General features: G+C 38.0%; 3 protein-coding genes across 11 annotated transcripts in view; 1 reads left to right on the top strand and 2 right to left on the bottom strand.

Annotated features, from left to right (window-relative positions):
* LOC139108114 (putative GPI-anchor transamidase) overlaps positions 1–258 on the bottom strand; it is a 43083-nt gene extending 42825 nt beyond the window's left edge. The window contains exon 1 of the mRNA XM_070666163.1: positions 2–258. The gene's annotated coding sequence lies outside the window, so the exon portion shown is untranslated. The remainder of the gene's footprint in view (position 1) is intronic.
* Positions 252–6025, top strand: LOC139108117 (lipopolysaccharide-induced tumor necrosis factor-alpha factor homolog). Of its 4 annotated transcripts, none has more exons than XM_070666169.1 (4): positions 252–391; positions 2401–2577; positions 2863–3130; positions 3290–6025. In XM_070666169.1, exons 2-4 carry the CDS (start codon positions 2403–2405, stop codon positions 3390–3392), a joined length of 546 nt encoding a protein of 181 aa, XP_070522270.1. In that variant the 5' UTR covers positions 252–391; positions 2401–2402; the 3' UTR covers positions 3393–6025. The 4 variants fall into 4 exon arrangements, with proteins under 4 accessions (XP_070522270.1, XP_070522269.1, XP_070522271.1 ...); XM_070666168.1 differs by having other exon boundaries at positions 257–391; positions 2397–2577; XM_070666170.1 differs by lacking the exon at positions 252–391 and adding an exon at positions 712–1247 and having other exon boundaries at positions 2397–2577.
* An 80-nt stretch (positions 6026–6105) lies between these two features.
* The window catches only part of Nachralpha2 (nicotinic acetylcholine receptor alpha2), a 65633-nt gene continuing 57739 nt past the window's right edge, over positions 6106–13999 (bottom strand). For 2 of the 6 annotated variants that reach the window (XM_070666152.1, XM_070666151.1), the window contains 7 exons: positions 9348–9579; positions 9201–9245; positions 8989–9098; positions 8644–8824; positions 7721–8411; positions 7346–7554; positions 6106–7156 (listed from right to left, as the gene is read on the bottom strand). In XM_070666152.1, the coding sequence (XP_070522253.1) occupies positions 6917–7156; positions 7346–7554; positions 7721–8411; positions 8644–8824; positions 8989–9098; positions 9201–9245; positions 9348–9527 (1656 nt within the window). In that variant the 5' untranslated portion in view covers positions 9528–9579 and the 3' untranslated portion in view covers positions 6106–6916. The other 4 variants (XM_070666150.1, XM_070666154.1, XM_070666156.1 and 1 more) reach the window with 4 other exon arrangements.

Raw genomic sequence — 13999 nt, 5'->3', positions numbered from 1 at the left:
CCCGCCGCGGAGCCTCTCCTATTGCCATCTGGCGTGAACGAAAAAAGCCTGAACTCAAACGACTCAGCCGTTCTCTCGCAACTTGTTCGCGATTCGCGAGAGGTCAGTCTTGTTCACCCGTCGTACCGTTTCGATCGCGATAGAGAAGAAAGGAAGTGGGTTTTGCTTTCGCTTTCGTTCCCCGCGAGGAACTCGAGAAAGAAGTGTGCCGAGTGCGAGAGCGGTACGTTCAGCAACGTGCCACCGATTGCGGCGATCACGCTTGGCCGGCGTAAGTCGAGGAGTCGAGTCGAGTGACGGACGACGACTCGTGGGACTGTGGGACGATCCACGACGATCCAACTCGCCGTCGTCCTCGACGACGGTTAGCCTTGCTCGCCCGCAGAACACGGTGAGTAATTTAGTACGGTATCTCTCGATCGTCACTGCCTCGCGCTTTCCTACTTCCTACTTTTCGCCTCGCCTGTCACTCGTTGCGTCATTTCAGCCTGTCCGAGACATCGTCGTCGAACATGGGCCGATTAGTCGAGCTAATCGCGCAGAAGATCCTATTCCCCACGAGCCTTCGGCCGAGTAACACACACGTTCTCCCTACCGCGTCGTTTACCAATCATCAATCAGATTCACCTGCGTGTCTCTATGTGCGATCGTAATTGAGATTATTACATATTTTCGATTTCTATAACGTGTACCTCGCTCGATCAATCATATCCGAAGTCGCAGTGAGAGTCTGAGATATTCTTATACGTAGCTCGTGTGCAGTCGATTATCGTATCACTTTGGTATATATCATGTTCCGAGTACACATAACCGTAAAAAAAAGTCTGACGATATTTGAGCAAACATTAAATGCGTAGCTAATATATATATAATTTTTTTTTTTTTAATTACTTTCCATTTAGACGGCGCGATGAATATGTATGTATCGAGATAATCATAGCTTCTCGAAATAGTTGAAGAAGAAATTATTTTTGTTTTATAATGTTTCAGTAAAATCCATGGTATTGTTGAAAATTTCATATTACTGGCCTCAGAAGCCGAGTTAATTATCGTTAAACGTTGGAATACTAAGAAGTGGTGTCTCCGAACGTAAATGCCGTAAAGCAATATGAGACGTCGTGCACTCAAGAGCTCGAGATTCAAAGCTTTCCACACACAGCACCGCTAGCAAATATGTATCATGTCTCTGTTACTTAACGTCCGCCCAACTTTCTACTCGCGCGTCAGTCTCTGTAATGTAATACAGCGTATGTAACGTAATGTAATATAACGTGTGCCTATCCGTTACTTACGTTTAAATATTACAAACGTAATTTTTCAGTCTATCGCTTTTTCACGTTGCATTATACAACTGATATCTTGATCGTTAGCAACTGTTCCTGCTTGACGAAAATATGATTTCAAGCGCAAGTTTTATTTGTTATGTAACAGTACTTATATTTTAAGACTTGCCTGTTTCGATTTTATGTTGTAAAATAGGACGATATAAACGCTTTTATCTTCTCGGTGGCTGGCGTTGCTACTCTTGCGCGAAAATCTTTTGGTCTTCGATAACAAGTTATTTTTCTTGCGGCAAAATAATATAATTCATACAATCACGAGTCTTGATTTACACGACTGTTGATCTTGTTATATTTGCGTGTTACTCGCATGAAACTGCCTTAAAATCTATAATGTTAAAATATCGCTAAACGTGCGTGGATTGTATATCTTTACAAATTTTCCGCGAGGTTTCTTTTAAACGTATCAATAGTTTATTTGTACAGAAAAAAAACGGCAAGTGTATTTTAGTCGTATGCACTGCGAAGACACGACCGTGACACTTGATAATCCTATTTGGTCTTCTTTATTTTTTTGCACGGATAGTCGTAATAAATTTCCCTTGTTTTGCTTGCGTGAGATTTTTATTATAAAAGACATTTAGCAAGAGACCAAGTATACTATTTCATATTCTCGCATATCTTTAAATGACGTGGCTGTGTAAACGTTAAAGAAATAACCGATCGTTTAACGTCTTAATTTCTTGCAACTATATAATATTACAGAAAAACTAGTCGTGCAATTATGAAGTATTACTCACTCACAAAATATAAGTATCAAATTAAATGTTTATGTCATTAATTTTTATATGGCGTAAAACTTTAATTATATAACGATATTGATCTCGTGATAAATTTAATAAATAAATTACTGGGAAAAAATTTACAATTATTTCTAATAATAGAAAAAAAAAGTTTTATATTATCCATAGCATTTTAATGTATATTAGCTTTAGATATGATCTAAGATTTCAGTAAGAACAAAGAAAAATAAACTCTGAGCAGTGTAGAGCCAGTTTATCTAAAAAGAATAGCTTACCGTTATCGATTGGAACTATATTTCATTTCTTTTTCTAGGAAGAAATGGAAAAGAATGTGGGTTTTGTTGCGCCTAACACCCAGCCTTCGGCGCCTCTCCCAACAGCTCCACCGTCTTACGAGGAAGCCATAGCTACCGCGGGAGGAACACTTACACACCCTCCAGTTATTCCCACACCGTATCCCTTGGGAAATGCGCCAATACAAATGCCCATGCCATGTACGTAATGCTTTAATGTACACACAAGGCGGATTTCATACTTTTCGATGATAAAAGATCACATCGAAGCGTAAAACTATTCACATTTCAAGATTTTTAATAAAAATTAATATTATTTATTTATAAACTTGAGAATTCTTTTTAATTATAAATTATTGACTTTTTTAGGTCTATTTTTTTACGATAAAAGAAAATTGGCATACAGATATATGTACAATATATGTATATATGTACATATAAGATACTGATGTGTTTTATATATTTATATAATTTATATAATTTTAGACAATCAACCTCCAAACCAAACGACAGTGCCTGCGCCGTCAGCTTATCCAGGCTCGAGTCACTCGACATCACAACCGCATTTTAATGCAGAGTTGAATTCCGCACCACAAACGGAAGTACGGGTCGTGCAACACCATATAGTGTACGCTCTAGGCCCGAATGCAGTAAAGATGTCTTGTCCAACATGTCGCGCCGATATAAAAACAACTACAATATCGGATCATCAGCCGAGTGCTCACATTTGCTGCATCGTACTCTGCTTACTTGGGTGAGTGATCAAGCCTTCTTTTCTCGTACCTGTAATGTGAGTTTATTACAAATATTATTATACATGTATTATTAATTATGAATTAAACATGACAGTTTTCCTATAAATATGAAAAAAGAATCTTAAATTGCAAATGTATTTCACGTTTTTTCATTTCAGATGCTGCCTTTGCTCATGCCTGCCATATTGTATGAATGCCTTCATGAGCGTTCATCATTTCTGTCCAAGCTGTAAAAATTATATTGGCACATGGAAAGGTTGATTTTAAGATTACGTGTGCTCGCATAATTGCAATCTTCCGCGTATGGAGGCGCTTTACAATTCTAAAGAGCTGCTCGGTACTCTTCGTGTATTAAGGACTATAGAAAAAAAAAAAAAAAATTGGTGACTACGTAAGTTACACGTCGTATGTTCTATTTTTTGAATTTAAAAACAATCATTGCGTTCGAAACGTAAATGATGATTCATCAGTCAAATTCTGGTTGATCTATCATCTATCATGTCATATGAAATATAAATATAGGCAAATATATGAAACTCTAGCTCACGTGACGATTGAAAGTGACACTAATATCACAAATGTCATAAACTTTTATATAATACTATATTAGATTGTTAGCGTACATCAAGTACTTTATAATATGCAAATTATAAAGCAAAAAATAATAGTGTGATTTTAAGAAACGAATTGCATATACATTTTGGAGACAATTTTATTTCTGTGAGAAGAAAATTGGCATTTTGTTCTCATTACAATTTATATCAACAAATTTATGAAAAGAGATAAAATATATTTTTAAATAAAGGGTTTAGATTTATTTTTAATATTAATATTGTGTATCATTAACGATCTGGTATATTATATAAAAGTTATCAGTTTTTTTTATTTTTTATGTAGAAGATAAGCTATTTTATTAGAATGCTGAACGCGAGAATTTTTTTTTACATTTACATTGTTTTGTATTAATCAAAAGAATTTAAATTGATTTTGCTTTTTACTGAAAAGATACTTGTATATGTATACATGCAAAATTATGTAAAATAGTAATTTTAAATGTCGTTTAGTAATGTATATTATTTTTTATGATATTTGTGATGACAAATGAACCAGAGAACAAATTATAACGTGAATCGTGAAAGCTGCCTTGTCTCGTGTCTAGAGTAATACTCTCGTGTATTTTTATTTTTGTATTGCCAAATATATTTGCGAAGAAATAGTATTTATAAAGAGTAAAATTATCTCTTTATGAAATATGATATATATGGGGAAGCAGAAATACTTATATCTAAACGTGCTTCCGCAAATTTAGCTAAATGTATATTCTATAAACGTATTTTAAAGAAGAGTATATATTTTTGCGTACAATGAAAGAGGGTTTGCAAACGCCTAGCATAATAAAAATCAGTTATTTCCAATTAAAAAAAAAAAATATATATATATATATACACATACATATTATTATCGTAACAAAAACTGATAAGCACTAGGGCAGCAGAAGTGAAATTTTCTTCGTAAAAAGTTCCGTATCCTGTGGTATCATATTTCATTATATTCCGTCTTTATCGTAAGTTAGAGCTATATCGTCTTCGATAATTTAATATTTTTCAGTACCGGACCGAACTTTTGTTAACGTATGCTAGTTAAGTTTGAATAGTTATTCCATTATGTTATATCAAAAAAGATCAACGAGTTCTCTAACTTCCATTTTATATTCTTTTTTAATAATTGAAAAATTCTAAGGGTTGGTCAGAAAAGTTCAGAGAATAAGCCATTATAAAATCAACTAACAAATTATTTTCGATGTATTTGTTTTTCTCTATTTGTTTAATTTAACGATTATTATTACTAATTATAATAATTTCCTTGTATTAAGACTGCAGATATATTGGTATTATAAACCAATTTACAATTTATGTAGCATAATTTTATACAAAAAAAGTCAAAGGTTGGAAAGAAATCGGCGCTTGCCGATTACAAATAGTGCATTTTCACATTCATAAGTCCATTAATAAGTAAGAAAGACTTGAGTATTTTTATTTTACATGTGACAATTCTATTTATATGTTGATCTAGATAGTCAAATAATCAACAATATTCCACAGCGAGCGAATTTGATGAAGAATTAAAAAAATATATAGTAGAATTTTCAATTTGCTAAATATTGTATTTTATAATGTTTTACCTGTGTTTCTTCGAAATTAAATAGTTATTAAAAAGAAATTCAGTTTTTAAATATTATTAAATTAGTACTACAGTTTAAGATTGTGTCAGATAACAACTTCCTAATCAATGAGTGTTACTTATTACATTCGCAATTTTTTTTCACAATTGTTTTCGAATGTAATTCGTAAATATTAAAAAATAAGCAATGCTTCTTTTTAAAGTAAGGAAGACTGTTTTGTAGGAATTCGATAAGCTACCATGTACTCTGCTAGTGCACATTACGATCGTTTACGCGACGAAACTTTATCATACGTATGTACAATAAAACTTGTTGCCATTGAAAATTGTCGATTCAACATAAAATAATTCAGATGAAAAAGAATAATTAAATTTGTTACATCACAGTACAATCTAATGTATTTTAACACAGAATAGATAATAATGTATATCATTACAAAATTAGCGAACAGAATTTTAAGAAGACCGTAAAGTCGTCCGTTTTATCACTATTTAATTGAAAGAAATATAAAAAAAAAATTTTCTAATTCTTTCACTTACCTCAAATGAATATTTTAATATTCGAGCACTAAGATATTAAGCTAGTCTGTGTAAAAATGTATTTTATCCCGTCTACTTTCCATTTATTTCATATGTATTTACGTACAAATATTATATCATATGACTTTTGTATAATATATAAAATAATAAAATATATTCAGTTAAAATATTAAGTTAAATGCGTTTGTATTATATGTTCTGAACTAAAGTAGGTAGGTATACATACGTCCGTATTTAATTTAAGACGAGGGACTTAGGTAACTTTTGACTTTTGTAATTTTTATTTTTGCTTTTAATGCATGTACATCGGTATATCGAACAAATTCGAGTATATACGTGTGTTTTCGTAATAAAAAAAGTCCAGTTTATAATTTATCGAAAAACTACACTACATATATGAATCGATTGCTCTTCAGGAGGATATTACTTGGAGCATGAAATTTGTTCTATGCATGTACATGTGTATATCTGTTTATATATGTATATATATATATATGTATAGATGAGATTTTGGTGTGCGAATAAGATATATCACGATTACATATCGTCTGTGTAACCAACGTTACCAAAAGTTTTACAAATGATACCTATCGCGAATCATCTTCTGCATTAACATTGCAAACACCGATAGACGTTATCAAAGAACGAGTCGCGCACTACTTGCGCGTGTAATAGTAGATACAAATACAATTTGTTTCAGGAATATAATCGTGTTCGTAACCGTTGCTCGCAAGGCAAGTTAGCGAACTATCTGTTTCGAAGTAAAATGACGTTTACATCATTAGGCCAGTTCGTGGAACCGAATAGAATAGCTATATATATGTTTTAAGATCAACGATAGTAATTAGACGTAATTAGCATGTGATGTTTGAGTGCGAAAGGTCTAATATATCTAATAAACAACTGCGAATTGCATTTCGCGTTTGGAGAAAGTTTCTTTTGTTCCACGGCCGTAACCTATTCATAATTTTGGTATATTCGGAAAGACAGTTCGCTGTTTACCTTTATGTCCGTATCAATAATCCATTAGAAATACGTCGCGCGCGTGCTTTAACGAATAACGCCTACAATACGGACTTGAGCAACTCCTGTCCTTGGCCCTGGCCCTGACCCTGGCCCTGACTCTGCGGCAGGTATTGCTGTTGAGCAACGGAAGAGATTTCCATGTCAATCGGTTTTGTGTCGTCGTAGAGCGCCGGTGCTTCGCACAGAATTGCAAAGGTACCAGCAATTGAAGCTATCGTGAATATCCATAGGAAGAGGCGATCGAGAACCATCGCAACAAAACCCCAATCTTGATCCTCCTGTGATAACATTACGGAAAACGTGGGAGGGATTAAGGTACAGAATATGCGATAAAACGAATACACAAGAAAGTATGTTGTAGAATTAATGTTTTCTTCTATTAGATTCGGTATATCAAAAGACATTGATATGTTGTATGTATCTTTTGTATGAACGTTACTAGATATCTGAATCCGGAAAGTGCTTACCGCATTAAATTCATCCTGGCGTTGTATATGATGTTGGATGAACATGATATTATGTAGAGCTTTTTCCAGCTCGAAAGGATATTTTTTCCTTGCCGTAACGTCACTTAGTGACTCATCGAGACCAGACATAACCGTCGGAAGCCCGTTGTATCCTAAACTGCCAACTAAGAACCGATTGTGAGCAGTTGTCCTGTGTAAACCGTTACAACCTGTAAATAGCAATATATAATCGTAATATTACAATAATAAGTATATCAATACCTTAATGATTATTTTTATGTTGCCAGGATATTAATTAAATTACGACGATAAGAGATGTGAGATGCGTAATACGAATAATAAAAATCTATTCAGTTTAATAAGATTCGTTCGCACCATCGATTCGTTGATGACGGGCCGAATCCGGCGAAGATACTATCGATGATTGCGCCGCAGCCGCAATAGCGGCGTTAAATTTACTTTTCTTTCCCGATTTTCCTCTTCCGTGTATCTTGTGTGCGGCGAGATCGTTGAGAAGATCATCGGGCACTCTCATCAGAAGCACTTTTGGCAATGTTCTAATGAAAAACCTTCTGACACAAGGTCTCATCTTATGAGTGCTCGGTTTGCGGTAGTGCACGTTAAGAATAATGATTGTTATCACGACCGAAAGTCCAACTAGAATCATCGTGAAGAGTAGATATTTTCCGAGTAATGGTAACGCCAGCGACGTGGATGGTATAATCTCGGATATCAGTAAAAAGAACATGGTCTGAGATAATAAGATATTAATGCAGAGTGCGATTTTCTCTCCGGAATCGGCGGGCAAGTAGAAGGCAAGAACTGACAAATAAGATATGCCAACGCACGGCACTATAAGATTCACCGTGTAAAATAGCGTTTTTCGACGTAGAGTTACGTTGAAGAAAATATCCGGATACGGCTCGAGGCAGCAAGGATAATATCTTTTATGACGTTCCGCGGGTACACCTAATATATCCCATTCCACACTTGGGTAATATTCTCGTAGGTCGATACCTACTTCGACTTTGTCACCAACTTTTTGATTAATATGCTTCAAGTCGATCTGAAAAAGATATTTTGAAATTAGTGACGTACTAGAGATTTATTAATTTTTTTTTAAAGATAATAACATTATCAATAAATAACTTAATAATAATATAACAATAATATCGATTTAATAAATTGTAGAACGATTATTATTACAAAATTCATATATATTCTGCCATTTGTGTAATTATATTTCGAAATTTTATTTTATGCGCGATATTTTCTAGTATTACAATAAATTCACTTACTTGGAAACCGTCGTACGTCCAAGAGCCAAATTTCATGAAACAAGTTTGCTGATCGAAAGGAAAGTATCTAACATCTATTTCGCATGAAGATTTGAAAATTGCCGGCGGAGTCCACAGCACCTTACCGGTGTAATGCAAAATAGCCTTAGTCATTGTTGTCACGCCGTATTCTCCGTCCGCACTAAAAAAAAATTAGGTTCGTTATTATAAAATTTCATTACATACGAACAAAGAATCAATAAAGGTGGGAAATGTAATTTTCTGGTACGTCAAGTTTATGTATTTCCTGATCGCAGTAATCGTAAAAGAAATAAAAAAATACTAGAGAACGGCAGTATCACGTACTTGTTATAAAGTACAATGTCGGGCAACCATATATGTTCGCTGGGCACGTAGAGTTCAGTGACACCTCCGTATTCCAAGGGATCCCACTGGAATTTATGGTCCTGCCATTCCTGAAATTATTCATTTAACTTTGGTCACGCTGATCTTCCGACTCGCTCAATCACGACGGCGATCAAAAAGATCGCCGCAATTTTTTTTTCACATATACTTACGTGCTCCAACCAGACGTTCGTCGTTAAGATTTGATCTTTTAAATTCTGCAAATTAAACAAAACATATAAATCCATTAATCAATGAAGAATTTCGATAAAATTTATCAAAGTTACTGGCACGTTTTATTAAATGTATGCGTTACGTACGAGATCAATCAGTTGCGAAAGACGAAGTCCCAGCTTCACGACGACGGTGTCGTTATTGTTAGACACAGGTCGAATCAGTCGATTATAATTTGAGAGTAGATCATCGTAAAGTCTCTTAGCGTCTGGATTGCTGTAGCAGATCCCCACCGAAAGAATCAGGACGATTAGAGAGAACATCATTTTGCCTTGCGATCAAATTAAGTCCGATTAAACAAGGGTCGTCAGAAACATCCTGCACAGAAAAATCATAAATTAGCACGTGATCATCTAATTCATTTCCACATAGATCTATGCAAGATCCAACTACGTCATTACCTTAAAAATTACTTAAAAATAATACTTAGAAAATACATAGCGAATTGTTAGTGGTAGAATTATGAACCTGTTGCATTAAGCACAACCCTCTGTCCGTATTACATTTTTACAAGTCTTTTAATCTATCAAATCTTCATTTAGATACTGTTACGCAAAGTTAAACCTGCGCGCTTAACGTTCACGGATTTTAACTCGTAATTATTTTAATAATCTGGAGCGTATTTAAGCGGAGCACCATTTGTTCTCGTTATATCATTATCTTAACATTTTGTACAAGTTGAAATAATCTACCGAAAAGTATTACATTGAAATGAAAAGTGTTGTAATTAAAAGCTGCTTACGGCGGTAATTTACGGATATTTTTACAACGCTTATCGATTTTGTTCAACGAGACGCTATTTATGAGTATCGAAAGCCGAGCGTGTAGGGTACATCGAACGTAATTCAACGGTCGTGATATACTTGCGCTTCGGCCTCCTCGGATCCCTCGTTACCCGTTCTCTAAATACAGTGCTTTTATCCCGTGCCCTTCTTGAGTATCATAATCTGCCGTGAATCCGGAAATACCCTCGAATCTCCGGCGTGAGGCGCTTATCAATCGGCGATACCCCGGTCGAACTCCGGTCCGGCTCTCATTACTCGCGCGGATCGTTCCGCTCGCGATACGCCGGAAGAACGTCGAGCAGAAATGGCATTGTGTACAGCCGCTGGACCACTGGGATGCTGGTACGTGCATCTCAAATTCGCAGGATCAATACACCATTGCGCATGTACCAGCGGTGCCTCCGTTCTCCCTCTCGCGTTGCGCGCTCGCACGGCACCCTCGTCGCGCAAACTCCTCGATATTTCCGCTGCGCGTTCCCTTCGCAGCGGAAAAAGACGGACATGTCGGCCGGGCCTCGGGTCGGGCGTACTTTCCTATCCGTACTACGCCCGTACTACGCCCTTTTCCTCCACGGAACGTCGACCACCAATTCTCTCTCGTATATATTTACACTGCTTTGTTGTTTCGCGTCTGCTGTTTAACAACCGTCGCGATAACCGAAAAGAATGTTGAATTTTTTGTAACAAAAATAGCGAAAAAGAAATAAAATAAAATAAAATAAAAAATAAAAACGAACGATAGACTCACGTTCCGTCAATTTAATTTTTATCATGAAATATATTTCATTAACATAAGAATAAAGACGAAACGATAATCTTCTCGTTCACGGCCCAGAATTTATACCTTATCGTACGCGGTTAATTATCATAATTCACCAATTATTGCGGTCTTAATAACTAAGAAACGATATACAAAAGGTGTCGCCGAATTATGTTTCGTAGAAACTTTACATAATGAAATCATTGTGTCGAGTGCTTCCGCCCAGCCAGACATTTAGTTCTTCTTCGCGGCGAGGGGAGGAGGGTGAGAGACGTTGTACATTACAGCACTTTATTCTTATGCGTAGGCCATTCTCCTACGCTACTCGCGCTATTCCGCCTCCCAAGCTCCATGATAAACGTGACTGTTTTTCCGCATTTCCCTCCCTTCTTCGCTCTCGCTGTCAGTGAGCCACCGGCGAGAAAACTGCAACCGCCGCTCTCAAGAGCGCAACGTCTTAGAGCCGAATAGGGTCGCGCGTCCCGTGTACGTGTCTCACACTTGCACGGATAGATATATGGATGTGGATTGCATCGAATAATCTCGCTGAATACAGCATTCTCTCTACGTACGCGCGTACACGTGTAACGCGCTGATTCGTATTTCGCACGCCTTACTTGGCACTTTATTTCCCCGCTTTATCACAATTGCTCTTTCCTCGTTAACATTAACGCTGCCCTCATTTCGTCATGTAGAACTTACTTTTTTTTTCTTTTCTTTCCTCTTCCCTCCACTCGATCAAACACCTGTCCCTAAACTCTAAACGTCCTAAACGGCAGATCATTGAAAATTGCGCCATTTACTCCAATCGTTCCTTTAATTGCTCTGGAAAGTTACTCTCGAGCGCGTTTCGAGTTTCCAAAGACGCAAGACGGCGATCGGTTTCGTTCCTACGCGGATGTAACGGAAGACAAGTTTGCCCCGATGTGCCACCTCCCGGGGGTGGTAAAGTGACGGTCGCGGGGTAAGTTCGCCCTTTTCCCTTGTATCGCGAATTATTAATCGGACTACTCGCGTAGAATCTCTCTGACGTCAGGCAGAAGCGATCTTCCTTAATCATGATAAAAGTTCAACCGGTGCGGTTGAAATTTCCGACGTTCGAGGGAGAGAACGCGAGCAGGAGAGAGGCTGGGAGAGAAACGGCTGGAGATAGGGTCGCAGTAATCGCGGGCTGGCAGAGACGGTTACGTCGGGGGATGGCTGGTCTTCGGGACGCGGTGGTAATTAATGTGGTCTTACGCATCGAACGATCTCTCGTCTCCACGTCCGTGCGCAACTCGTTTCCGTGCCGCCTCCGTGTCGTTGCACGGGGGGAGGGGGAGGGGGGGGAGGAGGAGGAAGGGAAAACTTTCAGGGCTGCGAGATAAGCCGAAACCCCATTATAGTTCGCTCCGGCCCCTCTCTCCCCTTCTACGACCAGTCGGTAGTAATAGCGCGAGATCTCCGTTCTATCTCCGTTTCAACGACTGTTCGTATCCGCCCGTTTGCCGACTTGCTCTTTGGGGTCCACCTTTAACCTCAAGATAATGGGGTTGAAGCGGCGTTGGAGTTTAAATGAGTGTTTGCGCGCTTTCTGTAAATTATGGCAACCCCTTTTGGGACACTCGCGTCGCTATGTATATATACGGAACGGCGTTCAGAAGGTGCGACCGTCGTCACGTGTAACGCTCGGCCGATTATTGTGCAGCATGCGTTAAAATAGCGTCTTCGTGCCCTTCTGCGAACGACGTGCAATGTGTGTCACGCGCTGATATTTTTATTCATTTCTTTGCGCAGTCGATTAGCCCTATTTCTATTCGATCTTGAAATTTTACCGGGAGTATAATTATCGGCCCCTCGTGCCGGCGCCAAGTTTTCAACCTCACGAGATCGTACGACGTGCTTTGCTGATGTTTCGCCTAACGCGAAGATAAGCGTCGAATTTTCAACGCAACAAGATTCGGCCTTAAAACGCGACCGAAGTCGAAATACGTATCTTTGGACAACGTACATTTTCGCGAAACGTAAGAAAGTGTCGTAATATCGAAATAGAGCGTACGAGAGGAAACATAAACGCCTTCGCGTTTTTACTGCGAGTCGCACCAGTTTTACAGTAGTGGCATCGACCATTTAGCTGCCGTCGTGAAAAACGGGCCAACAGCAATAGCTATTTTCCAAGACGCTGTGCCGGCATCGAGTCTTACACCTTCTCAAATTTTATTATGCATACTTTACTTACGACGGCGACACACCGTGGGGATATAAGCGATTATTACGCCGTACTATCCGGAATTGAAACTGCAGAACCCGCCTCGCGCTGTTCAATGCTGAATGGGGCCAACTACTGCCGGTTAAGGTAGTTACTTCTGTTTAACGTCGACACCTTTAGAAAGTTAGCATCTCGCTTTCAGAATTGCGATATAACTGATAATTATTCTGTATAAATAAACAACTGGTTCTTTCGCAAAAATTTATGTTTCTTGTCATGTCAAGTTTTGTGTACTTAAACGAGATTAATTTCTTTTTTTTTTTTCTTTTTTAGCAGTCTTTTTAATTTGTAAAAATAAATTAATAAGATTGTTTAAACGATTTAGTAAATGGTTAAATTAATAAAATAGAGATAAAAGTAAAAGTATATGTAACGACGATCTCAGCTGTTACTTTCTTCTCGCGGTCGTCTCACGTGAGAGAAATGATTTAACGATAAGCAAGTCGATGTCGAGCTTCTTTCTCGAAAGCAGGGAACTGATCGGTTTCCCTGTTCCTCTCTTCGCGCATTCCCAAAGGTGTCGTCCCGGTCCGTCTGTCACCGACATCATTCGCCCTAGTTCTGATCTTTCAGCGACGTTAAAGCACGACGTTCACTCCCGGGAGAGACCGTAGCTCGGGGTAACATCGTTATAGACGGCGGAAAGGGGCCCGTAGGCACCCGTCCGGAATGATGTCTAGTTAAGAAAATGCGGTAACGGGATACACGAGTGACGTCTTCTTAAATGCTTCCGGATGAAACAGTTATTAGAGTTTAGGATCCTGTGGGATAATAGGCGCGCGGCATGTCTGCACCAGTCAACTTGATAATTACTTGTAGCTACCCCGTGCACTTTCGAATTACGCGTGCACGTTTCCCCGCGGCTGGATTTTATGACAAAGTTCACACGTAGTCTTCGGGAGTATCGGGAAAATATGTTTTCCTCGCATATTTGAGCACGACGTA

This window comes from Cardiocondyla obscurior, linkage group LG14 (genome assembly GCF_019399895.1).
Source record: "Cardiocondyla obscurior isolate alpha-2009 linkage group LG14, Cobs3.1, whole genome shotgun sequence".
NCBI classification, from domain to species: Eukaryota; Metazoa; Arthropoda; class Insecta; order Hymenoptera; family Formicidae; genus Cardiocondyla; species Cardiocondyla obscurior.
Note: the sequence above shows the minus strand (reverse complement) of the source record. Positions and strands in the feature narration are given on the sequence as shown.